We start from the raw sequence: 26,968 nt of genomic DNA on the forward strand, positions 1-26,968 counted from the left end.
TTTTGTATATACAAAACATTTAATTCATTTTCAATTAGACAAATAAACACCATACAACTGCGTTATAAATGACATCCATTATCATAATGACCAGATCGCTTCCTTGATTTATTACTGAAAAGCAGCCGTTCACCGTGTAAATGTTAACTCGGATAAAGAGCGTAAATATGTGATCTGCACAGATATCCAACAGTGTCATCTTCTCTGAATCTAAAACACTTTGAAGTGTTGAAGCAAAATACCACCCTTGGGTCATGGTGTTTTCACCATCTTGCTTCCACCCATCAAATTCGTTCAGCTATGCGCAGACAGACTGCGGGGTATGTGTGCTGTGGGCTCGTCCTGCGACTGACCCATGACTTAACTGGCTGTCACAGGGAGTGAATGGCTTGCCAGCGAGCAGCTGTGGCCTTGGTGCCACAGTCAGGCCTGTGGCCCTAAGTCCGAGTGTCTCTCTGCGAGGAAGAGACATAATAGTGTCACTGTTGGTGGTGCTAAAGAGCCAGTTTGTTGATGTTGAAGATTTTGACAGAGTGGTCGGCGCTGGCACTGGCCAGCTGGACCCAGGAGCTCTCTTCCTCGACTTCACTCTCTCCGTCAGGCTGTTCATCCTTCTTGTTGTTCACTCGACCTACTCGGCCAGTCCTGGGCCTCCAGCGAAGCCTCTTGACCGCCAAAGAGTGGCTTTGTCTGCGAAAGCATGTGCGATGAAGGGAAACAACAGGATACTGCTTGGAAGGCATCACACAAATACATGAAAGAAAATACATGTACAAATAGATAATTCCAAACTTCTCTCACCTGATCTTTGGATTATTAGAAACACACATCAGGGAGGTGGAAAAATATGCACTTACTTGATTTGAATGTTGCTAAACAGACAGAAACTGTGGTTGTGAGCAGCACTGAAGTCTGAGCAGCAGAAGCCTTGTGACACAAAGTCACAGTAAAGATACCTGTCTTCACTTCCCTTCCTGAGCTCTACAGTCGATGACTCACACACTCATACAGGCAACAACACAGAGGAATACACACAAGTGCCTGTGGATGCCTTCTCCACTTTTCAAAGGTACACAGGCATTCGTATCCAGCAGCCTGCTGCCTTTTTCTCCACAACACACACCAGCCGCCACACTGAAGCCCTGCTACTGTGACACATTGTCATTTTCATTTACTGCCAGTGGCCATTGGAGGCCTTTCAAAGTTGCACCAGGAACTTCAGATGAACCGAGTGTTTGTCTGTTGCAAAGGATACGAGAAGTCAGTTTGTCCACAGCAGCTCCAGTCGTGTCCTCCAGCGGGCTCATGGCCAGGACTCCACCTGTACAGCGAGATCCTGCCGCTCTCCAGGCCCACTGCGAGCAGGTAGCTGAGGAAGGCACCAACACACACACATATCCATGTCTGCATTACAGAAGATCACACCTTCATCGACTATATTGATATACAGCCAGGAGACAAAGCTGAAAATGTGCAAAAGCTCTGTTCTACTACACATTTCAGATACTTTAACCAAATTAAATCACAGGATTTAAATGTTTCATCTGAATCCAGCACTTAAGCTCCACACTGACAGAATAATCTGCACGTATATCAAGACGATCAAGCAGCCCACTATGACATAAGTCATATTGGTGCATTGTACTGTAGTTGTATGGAGTATTCTCATATTAAATGTGAGGCTGAGGTCAGACTTCTGCATCGTGTCAACACAATGATATATTCAGTATTGATTCATTGCCTCCTCATTTCCATAGTTCCCTTCTAACACTTTGGACTGTACTGATTCATAGCTGCTAACTTCTTCTGTGCTTCCTTGTGCCTTAAAGCGACTTCATACTTGTCGATACATGTCGACTTGTTAAAGCAGAATATTCTATGCACAAAATAAGAAGCACTTCTATTAGTGCCCGCAGAGATACTTCATGTATTTGGTTTCATTTGGTTGCAGTGAGCCATTAGTCATTAACTCATCTCCTCAACCCATCTTTTCAAAATCAATTTGGGATCTTGGGGCTTCTGGAGAGTTGGATTACAACAGATGAGCTGTATGAAGCCATTTTATGTTTTCTTAGTTGTTTTAAAACAAGTCTCCATCTACTTTAGTTGAAAAGGAGAACACTGTAACACTGTTTCACTGTGAAGCTCCAGAAATGTTTTGTGGACTACAAAGCTTCACCCTACCTTTCAGCTCGGGGTGAGTGAAAAACTGAAAACGACCGACTGGTGAACTTTTTCCTTTAGCAGCCAGCTTATCAGTTATTTGGGGTTTTGCCACAGCCCAAATAAAATACCATCTACATAAAATAGCTCAGAGTTTCAGCTGGATTCACTTGTCGAAACATTGATTTTATCTTGGTTGGTCAGTAAGGTGCAGCTTGTTTATAAAGTTGTCCATAATAGAAAAATAAAAACCTGTTATCAGAACAGAGTGCAGGGCAGAACGCCACAGCGGTAGCAGAGTCGCCAACATCCAAGACAGAAGAACATGGTTTAATCTCAGGAGGAGGAACAGAGTCTCCAGAGTCCTCCAATCTGCACGGACCCCACACTATCACCTGGAGAACGCACAATTACACACAAAACACTTTATTTTTTAAATAAACCATCACTTTATCATCTTAAAAAGGCAGAGACGTGTACATTTTTGTCAAAAAAAATCAGTCAGTATCTGAAAATCACCTTCTTGTCCCGACTGGATGTCACAAAGTATTTGCTGTCTGGGCTCCAGTCACACGACCAGATGATTCGGCTGTGTACGGCCGTGTCCTTCGCCGTGTGTGCATGCAGCGAGAACTGGGGCTCTGCATGGACACAACAAACACAAGTACAGAGATGATATGAAGATTGAATTCAAACTCAAACTGCTGAGAAATCCCAACACTACATGTTTTTTGTCACATTTCATCTAGAGAACAACACGCTGACACTTTCTCTTAGATGACACATGAGCAGGTCGTCAGAACTTTGTGTCGTGATTACTGAAGCATGTGTAGCTCCTCACCTCGCTGCTCTGTAGCGACAAAGTCTCTCCAGAGCAACAAATAAACAACCAAACAAGACAGAGAACCTCATTCCAGCCTTCCATTTCAGTCAGTTTTGCTTTATGACCTGCTGGTGTTTATTTCCCCAGCCTAAGTCATTTCAGACCCCAGATTGGTTTTCCCTGGAGAGCTTGTTTGTATGCTGCTGGCAGCCGCCTGTCTGCGCGTCCATGGCAGTGCTGCTCTCCACACACAGCGAGCCGGCATGTACAAACACAGCCTTAAAAACCACGGTGTCGCCGCAAAAGTCTGAGTTAACCACCGTGTCGTGTTTATGTGCTCACAACGCACACATCTCTGCCCACACACTCGCGTAATTGAGGGTGTGTTGTTTGGGACAGACAGGTGTTTCACCTCCCGCCATTAACGCTCTCATCTGAGGACCGCGAGGGGGGGGCTCGATGTAGACGAGAGACGGATAAAGTAAAAGAGAGAGGAGGCGAGGGGACACGCAAGTAAAATATGTGAGAGAAATAAAAGAGCAGCGCTTGAAGTGGGTTTACAAAAGATTAGACGGAGAGGAAGGTAACAGTGTCTCCTTAATGAAGATGTCTGGCTGCCTGACCCAAGAGGAAGAAGACGAGGGAGGTGGAAGAGGAAGGGTGGAGAGACTCAACAGGTAGGAGACACAGAGGAGGTGAGAACAGAGGGAGTCAGTTTGTTTGATCAGCTCTGACTTCGTTTAACCTTCCCCTGTCCGGTCTGTGAGACTGTGTGTGTGTGTGTGTGTGTGTGTTCTTCACAATCACCTTGAGTGATTCAGCAGCCAACCAGAACAGACGGGATGCTCCCCCCCCCCACACACACACACCTCTGTCTCCCGTCCTCTCCTCCCTCACAAACACCATCCCTGCCTCTGTGCGGTCCACTCTACAGGCAAACAGCAGAGAGCAGGACTGGTTAGCCTCTGTCAGGGCCAATTAAGACCGTCCTGAGCTGCCAAATGAGCCACGAGGTGCGTTACCAGGGCCAGGTGGGGAGGTAATCCTCTGGGCTTAAACGTCGTGTTCTGCTCACCTTGGATGCAGGATCGGGTTATTTGTCTAAGATTCTCTCATATAAACAAACTCTCTAGGAGCAGGCGCTTGTTTACAACAGAGGGCCTGCAGGAGGTGAACAGAGAGCAGGGAAGCACAGATTGACTCGACAGAAGTACTGACCCCATATCACTTCTTATTTGATCCATCTCACTCCGGGAGGTTTATAACTGTTTTTATATGATGACAGTGACCAAAAACCAGTGTTTAATGAAGATAGCTCACATCTGGGCCTATAATGATCAAGTGTTCACTTACAGTTGCTTTGAAGAGTGAAAAAGCGTAGAAGAATAACACACATTCCTCAAGGTGCTTAAAGCTAAGCAACTTTAAGAGTTGCTCTCAAGTGGAAACATGATTAATTACATTATGTTCAGAGTAGGTACAGCCAATCAGAGACAAGGATTTACTCAATCTTTATGCCTTACTGCAAAAGCATGATAAAAGCAAATAACAGCTTCAAAATCATGTTGATGGTACAGTGTCTTGTGATAGGGTGAATGGTGTCTCTGTCTCAGCCAATCCGAATGGGGATTAATGTTTCTTCTGCTGGTAGAGGACGTGCTTTATAGAAATTATATAATACAGAGAAACTTGCACCATAATGACAAGTGCAGAAAAAGAAGATGTATCGAAAGTGATTACAAACAAAAATAGTTGTTTCTTGTAGAAAAAAGGACAAGGAGATGACTGGCTGCTCCATGTTATATAATGTAAACAGAAATTTGTGTCAGGTGCTCCTGTTTGCAACATGGCGAAAGACAACACACTGTATTGATGTTGGTGCGTCCACCGCTCGACCCTGGTGTCTACGATTCTTCAAAAAGGGGTTGCGCAACTCTAGAAATTTGTTTACAGCGTTAAATTTTCTTCTTCATCTTGATCCTGATATGATATGCATGTTTTACAGATTTGAGCTACTGCAATCTCTTGCAACTTTGCTATATTGACAAGCCCTCCGGCAATAAATGAGGTTGAACTACAGGGCGCTGTCTGTTATATTCTGCATAGTGTCCATCTGGAAGCCCTCGTAACCCATTTAAAAACTTTGTGATCAAAAGTATCACCTACAATTAAGATAATACGTTTTTCTAAAAGGGAATTGTGGTCAATTTACACAAATATGCAGAGAAAATGTGGTTACATTTTGAATTAAATAAATAAATACTCTTTCCTTTATTAGCTCCTTTTTGGACTACTTTCAGTCAACGCATCACTTGTTTGGCTCCTCACAGTATTAATTAGGGGAGTCCTTCCAATCAGGCCAGCTTGACTTGGAACAAATCTGCTCAGTGGGTTTACCTTATTTTAATTAATTTGAATTAGTGGAGCTGGTGTTGTCTGCCAGCAAGGCTCCAATATTGTCTCTTTGTCTTGAAATTCACTCAAACGCATTTTTAATTAAGCTAAATTTATTCGCAAAGCATCATGAAGAGCTATTACCTCATAATGAGCTGGACTGCATTCCAAACCAAATTCCTGAAATAACTCAGTCCTATAAGGTGGACAACTCCTTCCCCCTTTCTCACCGGGACTTTCAGGTGTGGGCAGGTCCCGTCTCCATAAAGACCACGTGCGATCACGTGAAACAGCCAATAGGAGTCGAGCATCGGGAGAGAAGGCCATCTGGGTGACGGTGAAGGTGTGGCACGGCAGCACCTGCAGCTGGCGCCATGTGGCTGTACTCCACAGCAGGAGGGCTGCATGCTCGGCTTTAGATGCCTGGAAAGACAGTTTAGATTAGCTTAGATATAAAAAGAAATGTCTTTTTCTTGATTTATACACTCATTTATCCTTATTTTACTGTCTTCTCTATCTTTTCTTCCTCCCTCTTTGCCTTTTCTCTTTTCTGTAGAGTACTTTGGAACTACAAAACTGCCTCTTGAGGTGATAATCTTATAGTAAACAAGTCAGTCAGTAGGACTGCTAGCTACACGACTAGTCTAGCTAACTAGCTAATGACTACGGTTAGCTACGGTTAACAGCAGTTAACGATGTGCGATTAACGCACGCACATTATGACCCTTGGCCCGCTCCATAGTTTGTGAAATCAGGAAGTGATGCGGCGGTTGTGGATGACAAGCAGAAACAAACCTCCTTATGCAGAAATGGTTAAAGAAAAGGGTCCTTTGAATGGCAAATTCAGCTTCAAAGCCCTGTCAGATGGTTCTCTTGACAAGAACAAAGTTATTTGCAATTACTGTCGATGTGGCCTGTGTTTCCACTCACAGTACATCGAGTCTCAAATACCACTTGCTGGCCGAGCACGCAGCTGATTCAGAGAGCCCTCCTCCCCCCTCCTCAAAGGCAGACCATACTGTGTTTGCAACAGAGACGCCTGGACAACTTTACATTAGAAAACTTTAAACAGTGATAGCTAATAATTTGCGGTTAATCGCGAGTTAACTATGGACAACCATGCGATTAATCACGATTAATTATTTTAATTGAGGGGTGCGGTCTCTTGCCTCGATCTTATCACACTGACCTTGCATGCAGAGGCGACCACCGTCCTGGCGCTGTCTGACGCGAGACAGAACATCTCAAAGCCGTGGCCGTACCTGCAGGAGACAAACAAGGACAATCATACAGACATTCACGATTCAAGATAACAGCCGAACTGAACAAGTGGAAGGACAGACAGGGATCTGAGAGACAGTCAGGTGAAAGGAGACGACAACAAAAGACAGCGCTCTCAGTCTGACAGTAAATGAAGTGTTCTGTTATTCCAAAGTGTCACCCTGACAAGCTTCGAGGCTCGAGCCATCGCTGCTCGTTGACAGGTAAATAAGCAGACAGAGTGTGAAATTAAAATACTGATCTGCAATGACTGGTTCTTCTCCCGCCGACAGAGACGAACAATGATGACGGCCACAGCTAATCACTCACAGCCTAATTACTTTGCAGCTTGCTGACTATCACCTGGTTGTTCTAAAGTGAAAGCCTGCAAACTCAGTGGAGAGAAACTACTCCCCGGCAGTGAAGCTTTCAAACGCTGCAGCAATTTGGCCGCGATGGTGAGAGCATTATTTATGCCACGAAAATAATTTGACCACTTACTCATCTTAATGTTTCTATTATGCACTAAATGATTCAAAAGGTGGGTCAAAGCCAAATGGAGGTGGAAAAATGCTTTTCAACACACACAATGCCCACACCTCGAATAAACGGCCACGCTATACGTCATGTTTACGGCGGATTGACAGGTAAATGGATTTAACATTGCCCACAAATGGAGGCAATATATTCAGCCTGGAGAAGAGGCTCATGGGATGGCAGGACGCTGGATCCTGATTGGCTGCTGAACGCAGGGAGAGAGACAACATAGAGCTTTGGGAAGTCCATCATTTGTAGATGCAATAACACCTTTGGGCAAAACCAAACACACACAACTCCATCTGGAGATGTTGCTTCATTAAGAGCAGATTATGGAAACTCTGACGTCTTTAAGTGGAGCGGAAGTACATAAAATAGAAATATATGGTGGAAATTGTGATTGTATGTTGTCTGAGGACTCTGGATATTGTTTGTACCAGCAGGTAACTGAAACTAAAGACAGGCTGAGAGGGTTTGGACACGCTGTGAGCAGAGAGACATTTGGATACTCACAGTTTCTGGACCTCAGGCCACAGTGTGTTCTGGAGAAGATGATCCTCTGGTGGGGGCTCTACACATACACACAACGGACGCAGAGTTACACACAGACTTCAAAATCCTTACGTAACTGTCACTTGCAAGGCCCCGAAACTGTTTTAAAATTCAAATACAACCAGTTTCTAATTTACTAAATGAGGATTACACCCATGTGGCTATTATCATTTCTCTCCTTTAAATCCCTGTACTGTTAACCCAAAGAGCGACGGATATGGTACCGAGTGAGTGCCTGCGTGTGTGTGCGACTTAAAGAGGGAAAAAAAGACAGTGAAGAGAGTGAACTATAAGCTACATGGCAGACTGAGAACGCGACTGATCGCCCGCAGACAATGTTTTCTCACATCCACACACAGCCTCTTTCAGCATTTAGCTTGCGTAAAAACCCTCAGCCTTGCAAATTGCCGCTTTACCCCTCTCCAAAAAAAAAATGCTATTTTGAAACAACTGCAACTTTATCTCCGACTCTTAACGGCTGCTGGCTTTGAGGGGGATCAAATCTAGCCGGTCGCCAATCCGCTCCCTCTCACCGCAGGCTCCCGCACAAGCCGGCGGTGCCTTCGTGTTGCATGTAATTGAAAGCTACACCGCTCGTGTTCTTTTTTTATTGGTCATCTTCTCGTTTTGCCGAGTTATTCATTTGTCTCCCTGCCTGCGGAAGCAAATCAGACGAGTGAAAATGCGTTGTTAACAACAGTCTCCGCACTTGGTTGCTCCCTGCATAGCCCGGGGTCATCGATACTTAAACTTTGCAATCACATAAGCCTGCTTCTAATTAGCATTGCAGATTAAGGAGTGCCTTCAATCATGCTGATGACAGCCCTTGACACCCCTCTCGCCCAGGGGTTTTAAAGCACCATGCTACGCTTTCTTCATTCCACTCTCATCCATTTCCCATCTGCGCATTTCCGACAATTACTTTCTCTATTTTTGCCTTTGTTTCTAAACTGCTCTTTTTCGGTGCACCCTCTACATGTACCCATCCTCCTTTCCTCTCATCCCCCCTCCTGCTGTAATACCATCGGCCTCCAGCAGATCTCGGGCACTGTGGGAGTAGAGCTGTAATAACTAACTGTCCGTCTGGCGGCATATCATTGTCTCTTATAAGAACAGCAAGCGACAGGCAGACAGGAACTCTTAAATGTGTACTGAGGCAACTGAGAGGGTTGCAACGAGGAATATAAATCAGGCTGTGGAGAAGACGGGGATGCATTTTCGGCTCCAAACGTATTCATCAAGGAGGCTGAAATTGAATAAGGGTTTACTTAGGTGACCACTACATTTTAGAAATGACGGTTTTAGGTTGGAAAATAGGTTGACATTACCAGTCATGATGAGCGGGTGGAAGTAAGACTCCTGATATTGATCGGATACACTGCTGAATTGTCCCTCTTCTCCATTGGTTTTCGGGACAAGGTCACCTGAAAATTAAAATGACATTCATATAAGTATATAAGACTATTTGAATATAAAACAACTTAAATGTTAAACACACCCAAAATTTAATAAGGCTCCCTCGAACTGCTGCAACAAGCTCATGAAAATTGATTATCAGACAAAACTTGGCCCGACCCTTGGCGCTGAAACACTCACATGCAGAGCTGAGCAAGTATTTTACCTTGAAATACGGCCTTGTTGGACAGACCCAAGGCAGGTGTGCTGGCTCCTTCTGGAAGGTTGGCAGAGTCCTGGCAACGAGCAGATAAATGGACCAACAGAGACACAGACATCAATAACCATGTGAGAGTGGGGGCAGCCCAGTCAGCACATTTTACAGCTGGAAAACAAACTAAAAGAGAAACTACATAGAAAGTTTTGGTGAGATTCGATCTTTGGACATAGGGACATGAAGCTCTAGAGTTAATTTGAAAAACATAATCATAGATATTAAAAGAAGCTCATTTTTGTGTTCATATTTATATTTTGGGTTACTACTAGAATAGGTTTACATGTTTTAATGCTCAAAAACCACATATTTTTCTCATACTGTCCAGTGCAGCACTGTATTCCCCCTCCGTCCAAAATGCTCTGTTTAGTTTCCTGTCTCTTTAAGGCCTCCCCCCTCCCTAATACCCAGTCTGCTCTGATTGGTCAGCTCACACACGCCTCAGGCAGTGCCACTTACCGTGCATAAGAATCTATGTAAAACACTGAAGGAAAGGTATAAACAAAATGAAAAAGCAGAATAGATCCCCTTTCATATAATTTGGCACTCACACTAGATGTCAGCAGCTTTTCTCTTGAGGTCCCTGAGATGTTTGCAAAGTTCTCCACAAAATTCCGAGGCGCTTGAAATACTCGCAGGACCTTCTCGTCGGCTCCAGACACAAACTGAAACCTTCCGACCATCGCCAGACACTGCATGTCGTATCCATGGATCTGTGGCCTAGAGATTTCATGCCAAGTCTCCTGCAGAAGGAAAAAGAAAGAGAGACAATCATAAAGATGCAGTTCTGGTCATGAGGATGCCAACCAGATGTATGTGGTTGTCATGGGGAAGTACCAGCGTTTCAATAGACCTTCCGGTGTTGTGTGAACTGGCTTTCTTGGCCTCTACATGCAGGCGCCTGTAACCAAGCCGAACACAACACTGAAACTCTTGTTCAAATCAAACACCTCCGGCTTAAGATGCTAAATGTTCTCACGAGAGAAGATGGACCACAATGACCAAATGTCCTTTGGCAAACTGGCATCTTGACGTAATGTCATGTAAAGAAGACTGTAACCATGATTTACCCATTGACAATCATGGTTTTGGAAAAACCCACTGAATGTGGGTGAAGAGTTTCATGCTGTGCTGCTCAATCAGTCCTTGTAACTTAAGTCTTGATTCCTTCCTTCAAAAATATATGATCAATTCAAGAAACTCTTCACAGCCTCCTGAAGCTCAATCAGAGACACAGCCTTCACATTTTTTAAGCAAACCACAGCAAGTAGAAAATGTGTGAGATACAAAACATATCCCACAAAGGTTAATGCAACTGGCTGGTGTTATAATGAAAGAAATATACCAAGTACTCATTGCTTGCAGGAGACAAGAAGAAATAAAGAAGCCTAAATCCTTATGTCAACGTGTGAAACTTGTTTTCTAATGTATTATTTTCTTTAGGTAAATGGACTGATGTGTAAGTGTTGCATTAACAGTGAATTCCAGATAGGAATGAATGAACTGATGATACAGACTGAGATTTTGGTATTCTGTTTAAACCAGGGTGACTATCCCTTTAAAGCTGCTGCAGGCGTTGTTGTTTTAGCTAACTTCTTGTTCATTTTACAATCAGCAATCCCCTCTCGCCTCTCTAGGTCACCGGGAGGATTCTGCTCTCTGCGTGTTCACGAGCAGACAGGACTGCCTCTTTATGGAGTCTTCTACTTCAGCACATAATCAATGTTTCTCAGCCTGTTTTACCTGTTTGGCATCTTGTTTCCTCCATGGAGTGAAGAGTCTGGTGGTCTGGTCTGAGCCCACGCTGACGATGAACTCACCCTCGGGATCCCAGCTCAGGTCCTGGACTGCGTTAAAGTGGCCTGATATCACAACCCCAGGCCTCCACAGTCCCTGGTCAGAAGGCATTGCAGTGGTCAGTTCACAACTTTTCAACTTCTGACTCGCTGTACCGTGGAAAACCCCAGAGCTGCTGACTATGATTGGCAGCTACACGAGAGTGGGTGATTATAATTTAGGTGTTGCTGTCTGAGAAGTCGATCTCCTTTGAAGCATCTGAATTAGTTACCAACACCTTCAGTTTCGAGCTGAATGTTAAAATTCACCTTCACAGCAGACGTAATTGAAATGGTTTATCTCTGAACATATGTTGTGACTTCAGACCCCCAACCTTTCACAGGGACACCCAACAAAGACACATGCAAAGTCAGTCAAACTGAGTGGCAGACAGGAGACTTGGTGTGACTAATCACACTAATCAGTGTCTCTCTCACAGTGTAGCAATGCACAACACTTCAAGCACAGTTACTATACCAGGTATTCAGTAAAGACTTGTACATTTCTTGCAACAAAAAAACAAACAGTTTGCATATTTCTAACTTAACAAGCTACAAAAATTGGCATCACATAGATTTGAAAGTAACCTCTTTGTCCTGGTCTCTGCACCAGAGATGTAGTGCCCCATGAAAAGCGTGAGCCGCGATCATGGAGCCGTCCGGACTCATCTGGCAGCCGTAGAAACCCAGAGTATTGCCACCAACCTCCCCTACACGAACCTGGTATGACAGGAAAAAAACACAAGTTGCGGAGGCGTTACCGATCAGAAGCATCAACTCATTTTCAACACACTCAGATGTGACATCACGTGGGTGAAGAGTGTTCAGTTTCTGGGTCAGAATCATTGATTTGCTGTAGACTGAGACTGAGACAGAGTTATGAGCACCTCCGTCCATCATATATGACATTCAGACATGAAGTATATACCTAGTGAGTTTTGTGTTAAGCTTCAGGCTCAGATTTATACATGAAGTAGACGTATAAGAGAAAAAGATAAAGTTCTTAAATGTCTCCTCAGTCTTCCTTCAAGACTTATTAACAGTTCCCATAACGGCAGATAAAAACAGAAGGGAAAAAAAGCAAATTAAGCTGACAAGTCAGATGAGAAATTATGCAAAATGGGACTTATTAGACTTGAATAAACTGTGTTGTTTTTTCTGACAAAATACATTTGTCTAATAGAAAATGAATGCAATTTCAGCGCAGCATGACACGCTCAACAAATAATCATGAAAAATGGCAACACAGAAGGATTTACATAAATTGGATCTGGGTGAGAGCCTGCTGCGACCCTTGCCTCACGTTCACAGGGCAGATCATATAGACAGTGAAGCATTCAGCGGGTCTGCTGAAAAACCAATCCAATTTAAAACACCCATAATCACTGCCTCTCAGCGAGGAAAAACGCTAGGAAATAAGAAATTGCTCCGTTAAGATTGGGAACACCTGTCCAATCTCAGGCACCTTGCTTTTGTCATTCAAGACAATTCTGTATCGAGTTTGGTGGATTCAAATCGCTACCTGGGGCAGAAGGCCCATTTTGATTTATATGCAGTTAGCAATTACAAAGAGAAACAAAAATGTGCTAACTCTGTCTGAGGTCATTCTAACTCACTGTAAGTTTCTTTAGTTTCTTTTGCGAAGCAGAGAACAAAAGAAAATAAATAAACAGGTGTGTTTAAAGTAAACAGAGGTGTACCAGGAGAAACATAAATTGATTACAACTAAAAATTTAAAATATTAAGCTATAAAGTGACGTAAAAATCTTCTGATTGGTTCCAAAAATGTAAAAACTGAATTACAGTCTGTATTCATTCATCTTTTCAGTGACATAAATATCCACAAAGAACAGAATTTACATATTCAAATAGAGAAAACAAGACTATATTAATATCTCATCTTGCTGCTTGCATAACTGGAAGGATTCAATAAAGGATTATGGCACTATACAGAAATAACTTGAAACAATTCGGACATTAATGGAAATATGTTTAAATCTGAATGAACAGGAATCGCTTTTTTAAACAACAGAGGGCTTGAGCTGACAATATTCAGGCTTTTACAAGACGAAAACGAGCTTCATCCCCAATAAAAGAGACTTTTATATTCACAGCTATCAGTAAAAGTCACGTCAGAAATATTCATTAGCATCTACTCTCTCCTGTGAGTTTATGCTTCAGCACATGAACAGTCAAAAGAGAAACTATTTAGTCAAGGACTCTGAGAGTATTGAGAGTGTTGACCAGGCCAGCGTCTCACTGCCCTGAGGAATTCAAACAATTAAAAGCTTTATCGTGTCCTGAGGCCTTGGAGGTAAACTGGGCCCAGAGGGCAGATCTATTCAAATCGATATCAGCTGTACAACCCTAGAGAGCGCTACACTGCTCCCTCGGCAGCATGTATGGCTACTTATATATAAAATCTCCTCCATCTTTAATTAGCTTGGGCCTTAAATGATATGGACATTGGCTGTGAGGAAATATGAGAAGCGCTAAATTCACACTTCAGTGATTACAATCCGGAAATATGTACAGCTTAGCCTTTTATCTTTTCTTAAAGTGACATGTTTAGCTGCAGCAGTGACCTGAGGCAAACTGCAGGAGAAACACACAAGACTGTGCACTAATTACATGTTAAACAAACACGTCGAAGGGCGCATACACACACTTGCCCTATGTCTGTGTACTGTATGTGGCAGCAAAGTGGTGTCCTCAATCATCCGGCCTTCTTAGGGAGCTTGCACTGGTCATCAATGACCTTCAAAATAACGCCTGTCTGCAGGCTGAAACACAGCGGAACTAATGACAGCGATAAAGGCATGCCTTCGCTTTGAATGGCATGCTCCTGCAGCCATCCCGAGAGAGAGAGACAGACAGAGGCAGAGAGACAGTCAGGTAGAAACATAGATGGTGAGATTGAGAGAGAAGGAGATGCAACATTAAGCAGATTAATTTTAAAATTCTGCACACAAGAGCCCGCCGTAAATCATGCAAAAACTCACAGAGGCAAAAAGCCGTCATCTGTCTTGTTTACGAGAGGGGGAACAATATGGATGGACGGCGCCTTATCGCCGGCCAGCGGGGGTGTGGGGGAGGAAGGGAACAAGGACAGCGAAGAAGGGGAGGCATATATCATTCTTGGAAGGAGAGAAAGTGGGTGATGAGTGCTGAATGGGCTTAGCCGAGCTGGGAAAACCCATACAGTGTGGAGGACAGGTTTTCGAATCAACTTTTCAGGCCGAAATACTGACTGACATACTGAGGCTTCTTCCCTCCAATGTCTTTGCTGTTGAGATGTACAACATAAAGTAAAGACTTTAACGAGGATGGTTTTCATCATTAATCTGTTGATTTGTCTCAACCAACAATCGTTTCAGCTAGAAAATCTAAAATAAATACTGCAGAACCCAAGATGTTATGTTTAGATTCCTTGTTTTGTGCCGAAATATTCAATTTATAATGATATCAAGTAAAGAAAAGCAAACAATCGTTATATTAAAATGAGCAAATGTTCAGCATTTTCTTAAATAAGCTTGCCTTCACACCTCTGAATCGCTATGCACATCTCTGAACGTTTCAGCAACTGCGGGATGAAACAAAAATCTACAGCATTGTTGGAAATTCAGTCTGAATATCAAGCTAAAAACGTAACCTGCATAACAAGCTGTAAACACAACAAAGACATATAATCACCTATTCGTGTTTTTAGCCACTTGGGGAATCTAAATTGAACATTTACTCTCTTTTGAGCTCTTTTTTGGTCACCACCAACTCTTGGAAAAAAAAAAGCTAGTTGCTAACTTTGTCTGCCTATCATTTGGTGCTGGGCAGGTAGCTTACAGTGGGTGAATAAACAAAATACAAAATGTAAAATAAATTTTTACTGTAAACAGCTGTCTCAAAAATTACTCTGACAGCGGTGAACCAAAACCAAAACAACAAGCTAAAATACACTAAAAAGCTGCAGTGGGGTTCTGCAAAATCAGGTGATAATTCGCTGTGCTTTGTCATTATAAGCAACACATTTAACATAGAATACATTTATTCATTGTTCATGCAAAAAATATTATATTATATTGGGTGTGGCTACAGGTTCAACAGACAACACCAAACCACACCTATCAGTGAAACTTTGAACCACAGAAAGCAGCGAGTTACTCTTTAAAAGACACCCTACTCCACATGCACATATACAATATTCAAAAATATTAACTAATTTTGCCAAAAGGTCATGTGTAACTTGAGAAGAGTACACAAGCTGGGGTCTGAAAATAGGTTATTTCTCAAACACACAAACTGACAATCCCTCCAGGCTTTGTAGTGGCCCACTGTGGTCAGTCTGAGATGTTAATTACCAGCGTGTCTCGTTAGTAAGATGTGCTTTACGCAGTGGTGGGCCCCATCCACCCCACTGCTAACCCCGCTCTCCATTAAATCTCACCAATTACTCTAATCAGCGTGAAGAAGTGGAGCACTTCTTTGTAAAAATCGGCTAATTAAGACACACATGGCCGGTCATTTAGCGCTGTGGAATCTGCTCTGCCAAAAACTTTAACATCCTGTAGAAAAAAGGCGATTTCAGATTAAAGAAAACACTCAAAAAGGACCAAAGGCCTTTAAGTCTGTCTAATGTGTAGAGATAGAAAGAAAATGAAAAAACAGTTTAATTCAGTGACATTTCTTTGCTGCGTGTGTGCGTCTGTGTGTGTGGTTGTTTGTGTGTGAGACAGAGCTTCAGAGGTTAAGCTTCCTTTGCAGGCAGGGAACCTGTCAATTCAAAGGGTTTGGCTGTCTTGCTTGGAAAAAAAAAACAAAAAACAGGTCAGGAAGGAACAGAAATAGAGGAGCGACTCATACACACTGAACAAAAAGGTTATTTCAGGTAGGGGGGTCTATTCTTTTTTTATTTTTGACACCAAGAAGAAAGGCCTGAGCTGTAGAGGGAGATTTGACCACACAAGACTTGATTTCAAACACCCACTGCCGCTTGTCTTTTACACTGAACACCTTCGTCTAAGTAGAAGAAAAAGAAGAATATGCGACATCCGTGCTGGCTTCAGGCCCTAATCATCAACCCTTTTGTCAGAGAAGACAATTGAGACTTTCATGGTTGCTTCTTTTTGTGGTCTTTGTTGCTCATCGCCGTGGATGTGAACAATTAGATCAAAGGCGCAAAAATGTAAGTGATCAAGTGCTGAATCTTGCTCACCACCTCGTAGTGTGATCACACCAAAGGTGCCTGCCATGGTGAGAGGTGAGCCAGGATGTTTGCTTGTCTATGCATTATTTGTGGGATACATTTTGCGTATGTGAGCACGTCTCTGTCAGTGGTTTGTGTCTGATATTTCTGTGCCCATGAGTACGTGTTTCTGTGTTTCTGTCAGGTACGTGGAAAGGTAATCTGAGGTACTCCTAAACCACTCGAGAATTTATGAAAAAAAAAAAAAAAAGCTGTGGGGCAGATGGGCAGAGAACTGCTTTTTCTTCGCCATCCACACTTGTGTTAAATTTAGACTCATTCTGGCACAACAGCAGCTGTTTGGAGCTAAGAGAGACGAGGTGGAGGGGGGAGAGAAAGCAAAGCAGGAGGGAGAGATAATGTGAGAGAGACAGGGGAAGAGAAAGGGAGGCAAGCGGTGGGGGAATAAGAGGAGGTGGAGGACAGAAAATTACAGAAGGTGGGAGTGAGGAGTGAAATGGAAAGACAGATCTTAGAAGGAAAAAAATAATAAGGAGAAAGGCGGAGCAGGCAGGTCTTCCACCAGCCTCTCCATCCGCTGTCGGATGTGTTGGGGAATGGGCTGTAAAAGAGGGGGTTCAGTGAGAGTGAGTGATAGAAGGGGAGATGGGGGAGGACAACCTCGGCTTGTCTAAACTCACAGTGGTGCGCCGGGCTCCGCGCCTCTTCATCACTGTCTATCACTTCTATTCCTGACACCTCAATGTCAGGGAGAGTGGAGACCGACGCAGGGGCACTGACAGGAGGAGAGAGAGAATACTAGGGGAGGGCTCAAGCTCCGGATCATGTCAAGAGTTACTGAAAGGGAAGCCGGCAGAAATAGAGTGGGAAATTGGTGTGTGGTTGTTTGGGCAAACCCTGTGTTCCCCTCAAAGAGTGATTCATACCATGTGTATGTGTGTGTTTGTAGGGTCTGTGGATCTGCATGCACTCTAGCTGCATTCAAGACAACACTCACCTGCTCCACCCAGACTCCAGATCCCTCTTCAGGAGCCCAGAGGATCATGGTTTTGTCCATGGAGGCAGAGAGCAGACTGAGAGGCTGTTGCAGCTCACCACCTGCAGGGGGAGACAAAGTGACAATTAACAACACACACAAGAGCGGCATACAGATTCATGATTATCCTATTTTTAACAATAAAAAGCAAAGATTAGGGATCAGTCAGAAAAACAAGCCAGCTTTACTGTCAATAGAGCCATTAATGCCTCCCTCACTGACCACAAAATCTGATTAAATGCACAATTAGATTAAATGCGCCTATCAAGATTATTACTACCATTTGTTGGCCATTTGTGAAATTATATAACTAGCCTACAATAAAGAAACGTGTTTGCAGTTTTTTATTTTTATTGGGGGATGCTATAACCAACTTAACACAGAACTGATCATTTGTAGAATGAAGAAAATATCCACTGGCATGTGTAGGCCTACTTTGAAATGGAGTATAAATACAGAGCTATATGCAGGCCTACTGGAGTCCTCCCCGTGTTTGTGAGAATGAATAAAATAAAAAGTATCCTACTTTGATCATAAATAAAACATAGTGACCGCCAAGCTATTAAAAAAACATTGGCTAGTTTCAATTTAAATTTGACTAAATATACTTCATATAGTGTGAGATAATCCTCTTCTTTGTTTCTGTTGCTTCTGTGTCATGTATATCAATCAACCCTTGGGCCTGAGCATAAAACACAGCGATATCAGCTCAGGGAGCATTTTTTATGCACAGTATGCATGGTATCATGCCATTTTATAATTATTATAATTAATGCTTAATAATGGCAAAAATATTGTTTGTAATGATCAAAAAAATTATCAAGACAGAAAATGTGATTTGAACAAAATAACTGCGACTACCTTTGCCCTCTGCATAATTGCTGCATAATTGTGCAGCTTTATTTTAAGTATCTACACATATTAGTAATGTGTGATGTACACAAACGCCCGGATGGCTGTGAAGTGATCTTGATGTAACACACTTTTAAGGCAACCAAAGTTCAAAGAGAAGACTTAGCACATCCATCAGCCTTTCCCTTGAGAACTAATTAAGCCACTAACTTTTCACACCCGTTTTTTTCTTTTTCTTTGAAAGTGTCACCGTCTCCTGCTGCCTTTTGTAAGCAATAGCATCTTAAGACAAAGGGAGGGAAAAACAATGTCTCACAGCTGATGTGCAAGCTTAGCGTTTACTTGCACTGGCGGTAGAAAAAAGAACAAGTGATTGAAATGTTTAGAGGCAACTCTGTCTAATTCTGAGAAGAAAACATTGTGACAAACACAACTAAGACATTTTAGCAGGAATCTACTGCTAATTATCTGCATATTTTGTGAGTAAAAGCCAATCATTTCCCTAGTTTTTTATCAAGGTACCTCTGTAGAGAGGAGGCTGCCAGTGGACTCCATAGACCCAGTTCTCATGGCCCGCCAGGACCGTCTCGAGAGACACAGCAAACACTGAGGACTCGTCTGTAGCAGGAAGACAGAGAGACCAGATGAACACTGTTATCAAGATGCCAGTTTTAGGCTATTAAAAAGGAAATGGTAGGTAGAGATTATTTGCTTTCTTTTTGCTGCCAACTACATGCAATTCCAAAGGTTTCAAGGAAAATTAATTAAGTTTGTGTTTCAAAGGTAAACAAGCACACACATACACACGATTAGTATTTTATGAAGGTCAGTAACCACCATTTGCCATTAAAAATCTTCAAAAAGCACATCTCTTCATTTGGTTAATTAGCACCCTTTTTATAATCAAGCCTGCACCGTCAGCTCACCTCTCTCCTTCACTTCAAAAACGTCCTCTTTCATTTTGATGATGGTGTGATCGTCCTCTGTGCCGGCGTCTGTCCCAGACTTGGCACACAGCCTCCACACTCTGATGAGACAGTCCTGTGAACAGCTGGCTAATAACAGCTCCCCACCTGAACGAGACAGAGAGACAACCTGAAAACCTTCCCGAGTGAAAGACATTTTCTATCCACTGTGTGGAGCTTTGATAAAAGCGTGTTCTTATCAAATAAAGTGAAGTTAAGCAAACTAAACACTGATTTATTATCACCTTACACATTTTATATTGTGAACATGCTAGCAAATAGTTGCTTATCTACACATCCACCAGACCGTCTCCTTCAATCCTTTGTTGGAACCGCTATCAAGGCGTTATAAAAGAATGCTGCTGACTGTGACGTGGCCAGTAAGACAGCAGGAGCACAGGCCAAATATAGACAGACAGGTGGTAAACAAAGCACACGCCACTATCTCTGAGTGCCCCCACGTCTGTCACATTATGCGTTTCAGGTTTAGTCCGATGGCCACTGGCCCAGTTTTGCCTCTGCCAAGATAAACAGACATAATCAAAATTCCTCTGTCGTTACCATCTCAGGCCTCCTGAATGCTGAGAGAGGTGGGAGGGAGGCCATTATTGTTAGTCAGTCATGATGTGATGATGACGAGGATGATTTGTTTTGCTACTTGCCTGAAACTCTGCTGAAACTACTTGCATTTGTGACTAGTTTTTCTTTGATAGAGCTTTGTTTTTGATACTTCCAGATTTGTGAATTTACCCACAGGCAACATATGAAGTAAACTTTACTCATTACATTTTTGAACATCCTTGGTAAGAGTACAAAATTGAGTGGGGCAGAGAGGGTGGCTGAATCTTCGGCTTTCAGACCCTTCTGCCGAGATCTCAAAACAAACAGACATTCATGGCAAGCAAAAACTACAGCCACTCTCTAATTTTGATTCAAGAGCAGATAAATAAACAGTTCTAAAGCCACCGAATTTGCGAGCCACAAACAAGCTCCAACTCTGTGGCTGCTTGATAACAGCCTAAAAATAAATATAAATTAGATCAGATGATGCTGTAGCCTGGTGGGGATGAGATCAGACGGCTGACTGTCCGTCATAATTAAGTAATAACATGATGTGAAGTCGCTGGCTAGGCCGGTTGAGGACATTTCCTCCCGACAGGTATTCCAAAGAAGCAAAGTTGCACGAACCTTTATGGCCTTGTTAATATAGTTTACATGGTGCACTTGAATGTACCAGGAATGTCCTGTTGGTCCAAACAATTACACACATTACACACCGGTCAGCAAAACTTTAATTTACAATCAGCGATAGACACGTTTCATAATAGTGGTGATTTTATTCTACTACTAAAATCTATGGAAAGAAAATCGTGATTTCCAAAACAGGACACAGATAGACCGACAGAACTAGAATATAGCATCATGCTCTGAATCCCAGTGTTTGATAGCTATGACAAACTGCACCTCTAGTGCTGCAATTTGCCATCTGCCAAGTCATAAAAGAACAGAATGATTTATTTAACTACTATCACAGTGTAGAGGGGTTTTTGTCATTCCTATGGGGATATTTGGTATAAACAAACTTCTCTCCGTCTCTTTGCTGGCTCGTAGCTTGGCAGCGTGGAGTAGGTCATAGACTGTGAGTGGGACGGAGACACTGGTGGAGAGGGCTGGTTGAGGAGATGAAATAGCTTTTACACAGGCAGAACAGTGCAGTAATGAAGTGCCCTTGAAGAGGGTTACACAATTAGTAGAGCCTGGACTGGATCCACACGTGGCATGTGGTATCACAGTACTGTGAAAAGCACACTGGTTGGTGAAGCTGGACTCAGAATAACTGGTTTAAAAAGCTCAACAGACAGTATCCAGTTTAATTTTTATAATGATCTAACGTTCTATAAAGAGACATTTGTCTTTTTCTTGCTTTGTGCTTTATCAAGGTCACAATACACTTTTGACTTGCTGCGACTGCAAATCTCCTCCGAACTCTCAGCATTCAGTCGGTCCCGTTATTGGACTCGATAGTCTGATATTTTCCAGCTGTGCAGGCTTGCTTAGTCATACTATACAGGATTTCTGGTTGCTGTTTGTAAACACACCTTCCAAAAGTCTGTTTACAAACATCAACCCAAATGTCAATATTTAATGACCTAGGAATGAGACTCATCAATCAACTATCTTTCCCCAGAATCACTGAAACCCAGAAATGTCCGAGCATATCAAACTAATGAGATAAAGAAAATACAGGCAGAGGCCAGGATCTCTGCAGATACAGACACCACCACACACTTCTAGTGGGTCATAAGTGAGGATGAGAAGTATTATTTTTGTATGATTCTATAAATTTTAATAAAGGAAAACCCTGTATATTATATCCTTAAGATAATCCGGACCACAAATAAATGCTTTTAAGACTTCAGAGGACAAAAATCACCATATCAGAAACAACAGGTGCACCAAATTTCAAAATTGCTATAATCAATACAATTGGAAAACATTCTTGACAAAACGTTTGGTCCTTTAGCTTCCATTTGTAACACATTCAATTTATGTTATTTACGCAAATACATTTTTCTGCTACTTCTAGCAGGAAAAAAACAACAACAGTATAGTGACTCTTACTGACTCCAAGCTAAAAAAGAGGCATCCTTTTCTGATTAAACTAACACAATAAAACTAGAATGACACTCAGTAGAGTCCCCTTTAATTCATCAAATCAAATCAGCAGCTGAAAGACCAAAATTTGTGGATATTTTCTGTTTGGAAATATCTAATCAGGGCTTTCATTTTTCAGATCACCTTGATCACAGATCACCACCTACATATATATTGTATGTATATCTAACTTTAAGTTAAGTTCGATGTGAAAGCATACCTGGACAGTAATAATAGCACTCACCTAAAGAAGCCCATGTCACTCCACGAACCCAGTCTTCATGTCCTTGCAGGGACATGGCTTTCAGGAGCTGTTGTAGAGTGGTTAACAAAAAAAAAAGGTCAAAATGGTGACCTCAAACTTTAGAAATTCAAATTAAAGACTTGGCACAGAACACACAAACGATCTTCCCCTGAGAGAGTATTGATCTGCGCTCACCTGTCCTTCAGACTGCACATACAGATGCACCTGAGAGTTATCACCCCCACAGGCCAGAATGGGAACTGCGAGAAACACACAAACGGCAGGTTGCACACATTTACACGTAGGCCTAGACTTTATGGACGGCAGCGCGGTGGAAGAGAAGGATGAAGAACATCATCAAATAGACGAAAGGCATGTAAACTAGAGAGCTGAAATGACATGAGACACTTCAAAGGCAGGGCAGCATTTTGAATATGACATTCAGTTACAGGCACTAAAGCAGTGGTGCAAATTGAGATGGATGACATGAGAGGAAAAATGTCTGCGTGCCTGAGTGTGTGCAGCTCACAACTTAAAGGATGTAGGAACAGCTTAGGCTTACCTCTGCTGCCTGGCAACAGTGCCAGAGACACATCCATCATGAAACCGCTGCCAAATGATAAGGTATGGAGGCACTGAGCTGAGGGACACACATGCACATGGAATTAAACTTCCTGCTGAGGACTAACACTGCTACACAATTTTATATATATATATACATATACACACACACACACATATATATATATATACATATACACACACACACATATATATATATATATATATATATATACATACACACACATACACATATTTAGTATGTTATGTGTTTATATTTGTGTCAAAGGAAAATACTTCTTTTGACTGTTCCCGTCTGAGATATTTGCCTAAAGACACATTTTTTCCTCAGCTTCTGAGGTCTGTCAATCTGCTACAATCTGCATACAGGCACCAACATGACATAGAAAGTATTTTTATCCGGGAAAACACCCAAGGGTTATGTCCAGTACACGCACACACACCCTTTCTATGACTGTCAAGCAGCATCAGTGTTCATCTGCAGTGACAGCTTTGGAAAAACACACACAAACACAGACACAGACACACACACACACAGACAGAGACACACACACACACAGACACACAGACACACAGACACACAGACAAAAGGAAAACCGATATGGATGACAGCTTGGAAGACCACCGATATTCAACTATATGAAGAACTTAAAACAATATTGAAACTAACACAGCTGCTGTTATTCTGTCAACTTACATTACTCAGGTAACACTACACAGTATTTAGTCAGTTATGTCCAGGAAACATGCGGCAAAAACATGTCTCACTTTTTTTCTTGTTAGGCCTAGAATTTAAGCGATGGGAAGACCATTTTGAGTGTAGATAAAGATAATATAGACACACTGTCATGGGTGTGATGCAATCATAACAGTTCTACAGCACCGCAGAGGTGACGAAACAATTATCATGTTTGTAAATGTTGCCATGTCCTATAGCAGCCACTACGGGCCAAATATTCTAACTGTAAATAATTGAATATAATGGATTATTCATTTACCAAGTAAAATGTGAGTCAGTTACTTTCTGGATTAAGTCCCACATTCCCCCCAAAAATGAAAAGCACTTGGAAAAAAGGACCAGTTTTATCCTTTCTTTCACTGATTCTGATGTTTAAGAGAGTGAGGACATCCTACAGGTTACCTCTGGGGTTTTGAACTTGGGGGTCTGAACCTATAAAAGGGGTCACAGGATGGATTAATGGGGTCATGAAATGATTACTTGGGCATAAACATTAAATTCTGTTCATATTTTGGACATTTTCCATTATTTTCTTCAGAAAGACAGCATAGTTTTACTTTTTAATGTCTCTGGAATTATTCAAATTAAACCCTCTGAGAAGGAAAAATCACTGATCGCACTGCTCAGACATCGACCCTGTGAACAGAGGTCTCAAGTAGATGTTGCTATATATTAATGGGATAGTGATGATTTTTGAAGGAGGGGGGAAATTTCTATACAATTCACAGTATGTGTAACCAGTAACCTACTGGTTGTTTGTTGAGTAGTTAATTTATTTGTAAGTATTTAGTGCTATCTTATCCAATGGCTGTGTATAGCAGTCTATCTATCCAAATTTCTATCCGGCTTTTTTGGGGTTGATTTTACAAAATACTCTTAAGAGAAATGATTTTGTGCAAACAATAGTTGTTTCAATGTTGTGTGCGGAGTGTTGTTTAGGGTTTAGAAAATATCGAAAAAATCCCTTTAAGAACCAGACACTACAGGCAAAAAACATCTTTTGATCCTTGCTTTATCCAATGTTCATATTTATGTTGTGGAATATATGCAAACTAGCACATATTTCATTAGACATTGCCTCATTTGCAAATTTACACCTAAAAATGTCAGGATATTTGAAATACAAAACATATTTTATGTATCTTAATGTAAGTAATCAACTGGCGAAGTCTTGAGGTGGAAGCAGTTTGTGTAAAACTTACTAATTCAGTTGTAGGGTCACAAATAAAAAAAAGAAACAAAATACTGCACCAAAACACCTTGATAGGCTGACACTAAAAAAACGTATTTTCCAGTCTCTTACCTTCTTTGGCTTCATTGCAGAGCCACAGTCTGACTGTGGAGTCAGATGCTGTGGAGGCCACCAGGATCTTTGAGTCCTCCACGTAGACTGCATCCACAGCACAAACTGGACCAGTATGACCCTTAAACTCCACTGACTGGACGAACTGGAAATAGTAGAGCAGATTTTAGGAGATATCTACAATGAGAGGCTGAAACACTGATAAAAATTTGTGGCTTACCTTCCCATTTTGAGCCTCCCAGATGATGATCCGGTTATCTGAGCCTCCTGACACAAGATGACTCTCTGGAGCTGTGAAAAAATTACAAAGCACTTGATGACTGTGAAAACTTTGGCACACTCTTGGTCTGGGGCTGTTTTTCATGGCTAGGGCTTTGTCATTCAGTTACACTTAAGGTACAACTTATTTCTGAAGCATACAATATTTTTAGACAACAATGTGTTTCCATCTATGGTGCAGCAGTTCAAGAAAGGCTTTCTGTGCTCAAAGGGGAACGGCTTTTCAGGCTTGGTGTGGAAGACCTTGACAAGCCTGCACAGAAGCCCTGAACCAACATATCCTTTGGGATTACCTGGAACAGTGAAAGTGAGCCAGGATTATCGCTCAACATCAGTGGCCAATCTCACAAGTGGCTGAAAGAGAGCAGGTCCCTGCAGCTAGCATCATGTAGAAAGCCTTTCATGAAGAACGGCTTTAAAGGCAGCTAAATCACACCAGTGGTTTTTAGTATGAGATGTTCACAATCAGGAATGTTTAACTTTAGGGTGTCCAAATACTTTTGACCATATAGTGTTTATTCCACAAAGCTTATGAGGAGATGCCACAAAGAAACTTTTGACAAACTTTTAGTTTTGAAGTCACTAGTTTGAGGACTAGTTTACACCCATGATTAAATTTTAGATGCATACATATTACTTCTCCTCGCATACATGTGCCCCTGTGCATTTGTCGCGGTGGCACATCAAATAGCCGAGGCACCAATAATAACAGATCACAGCCATTTGTTTGACAGCTCCATCACTTTCCTCCATCTCCACACTCACCACAGTCCTCTCTGTGAACCCACTGGACAGCATTCACTCTGCCTGTGTGTCCGTTCAGCACAGCGGCGACTCTTCTCTCCTAATGCAAAACCAATGGGTGTGTTTAATCAAGCATTGTGGAAAATATGCGTTTATTCACAACTAGCTAACTTTAATGATGCTCGGCTATCATGAGCTGTGAAAACTAACACCGACAGCTAACTTTACAGTAGAAAACAGACAGATTTTGCTACCTGTGGGTCGTACAGAGCCACGGAGTTACACGTCCCAAAAGCAATGGTCCCTCCACGACTCCAAGAAACAACATTTGGCGTCCTGTTTGCACAACAAGCTACATGACATGTTTCAAATACGGACGCCGCCATCTTGAAAGCCGGAGTTGTTGTGGTGTCACTGTAAATATGGTCGTAGCACAACCGCCACGTGCTAACAAATGTTCCACATCCAGCGGTCGACTGCAAACTTTAATGTTTTAGAAACATTTTCACACAATAAATCATATCTTTATTATTTTACTACATTTTAAATAGGTTTAAATGTCGGTAATAGACAAACAATAAGCGCTTGAACCCACTAAAGTGCACTGGTGATGAATGTCCACTAGGTGGCGGAATACACACACAAATCCAGAGACGATACTTCAAATTAGATGGTCACACGTTTATTTTTGTCACTCTGCAGTTAATTAGCACAATTTAACAGCTCTGTAAAAAGGTAATGATGAGTTGATTGAATAGGCGAGATGCTTTTCTTTAACTTAAAAGGTCAGACAAATCAGAGATGGTGGGTATTTAAAGTTTTGTTTGAAGAGATTTCAGTGGATGGAGGCTGGGCCCTACATTCATTAAAGGATTAGTTCACCCAAAAATGAAAAGGCAGTCATTATGTAATCAATCTCGTGCCAATGGAAAGTGATTTGTGGTACAAAACATATTTTGGGAGCTTCACAGCATAACAGCACTGCAGCATTCTCCCTAAACAACTGAAGAAGATGGGGACTTGATTTAAAAAGTAATAAAAACAAACATAAAGTGGCCCAGAGGTCCCAAATTGATTTTAAAAGGATGTTATTTACACTTTTTTAAGCCCAAATGTTCACTGTAGCAGCTAATTTA

At 42.0% G+C, this 26,968-nt stretch overlaps 1 protein-coding gene across 1 annotated transcript; it reads right to left on the minus strand.

Moving 5' to 3' along the window:
- On the minus strand, positions 1-26,219 carry elp2 (elongator acetyltransferase complex subunit 2). The gene is made up of 22 exons (XM_084378729.1): positions 26,087-26,219; positions 25,854-25,932; positions 25,030-25,100; positions 24,810-24,954; positions 22,748-22,825; positions 22,381-22,445; positions 22,186-22,252; positions 19,248-19,394; positions 18,844-18,939; positions 17,431-17,531; positions 11,822-11,953; positions 11,142-11,291; positions 9,950-10,141; positions 9,351-9,420; positions 9,058-9,153; positions 7,691-7,748; positions 6,570-6,642; positions 5,611-5,803; positions 2,683-2,804; positions 2,416-2,558; positions 1,256-1,369; positions 1-690 (listed from the first exon to the last, which is right to left on the minus strand). Exons 1-22 carry the CDS (start codon positions 26,216-26,218, stop codon positions 495-497), a joined length of 2,520 nt encoding a protein of 839 aa, XP_084234855.1. The 5' UTR covers position 26,219; the 3' UTR covers positions 1-494.
- Between the last annotated feature and the right edge of the window lie 749 nt (positions 26,220-26,968).

This window comes from Pagrus pagrus (genome assembly GCF_965226575.1).
Source record: "Pagrus pagrus genome assembly, chromosome: 17".
NCBI classification, from domain to species: domain Eukaryota; kingdom Metazoa; phylum Chordata; class Actinopteri; order Spariformes; family Sparidae; genus Pagrus; species Pagrus pagrus.

Excerpts from the sequence above, each read along its gene's own strand:
- elp2 (XM_084378729.1), bottom strand. The coding sequence starts at position 26,218 with ATGGCGGCGTCCGTATTTGAAACATGTCATGTAGCTTGTTGTGCAAAC. Across the intron at positions 25,101-25,853 it reads GGTTCACAGAGAGGACTGTG|CTCCAGAGAGTCATCTTGTG; the intron begins GTGAGTGTGGAG and ends ATTTTTTCACAG. Across the intron at positions 11,292-11,821 it reads GCAGAGACCAGGACAAAGAG|GGACTGTGGAGGCCTGGGGT; the intron begins GTTACTTTCAAA and ends CCTTCTGACCAG.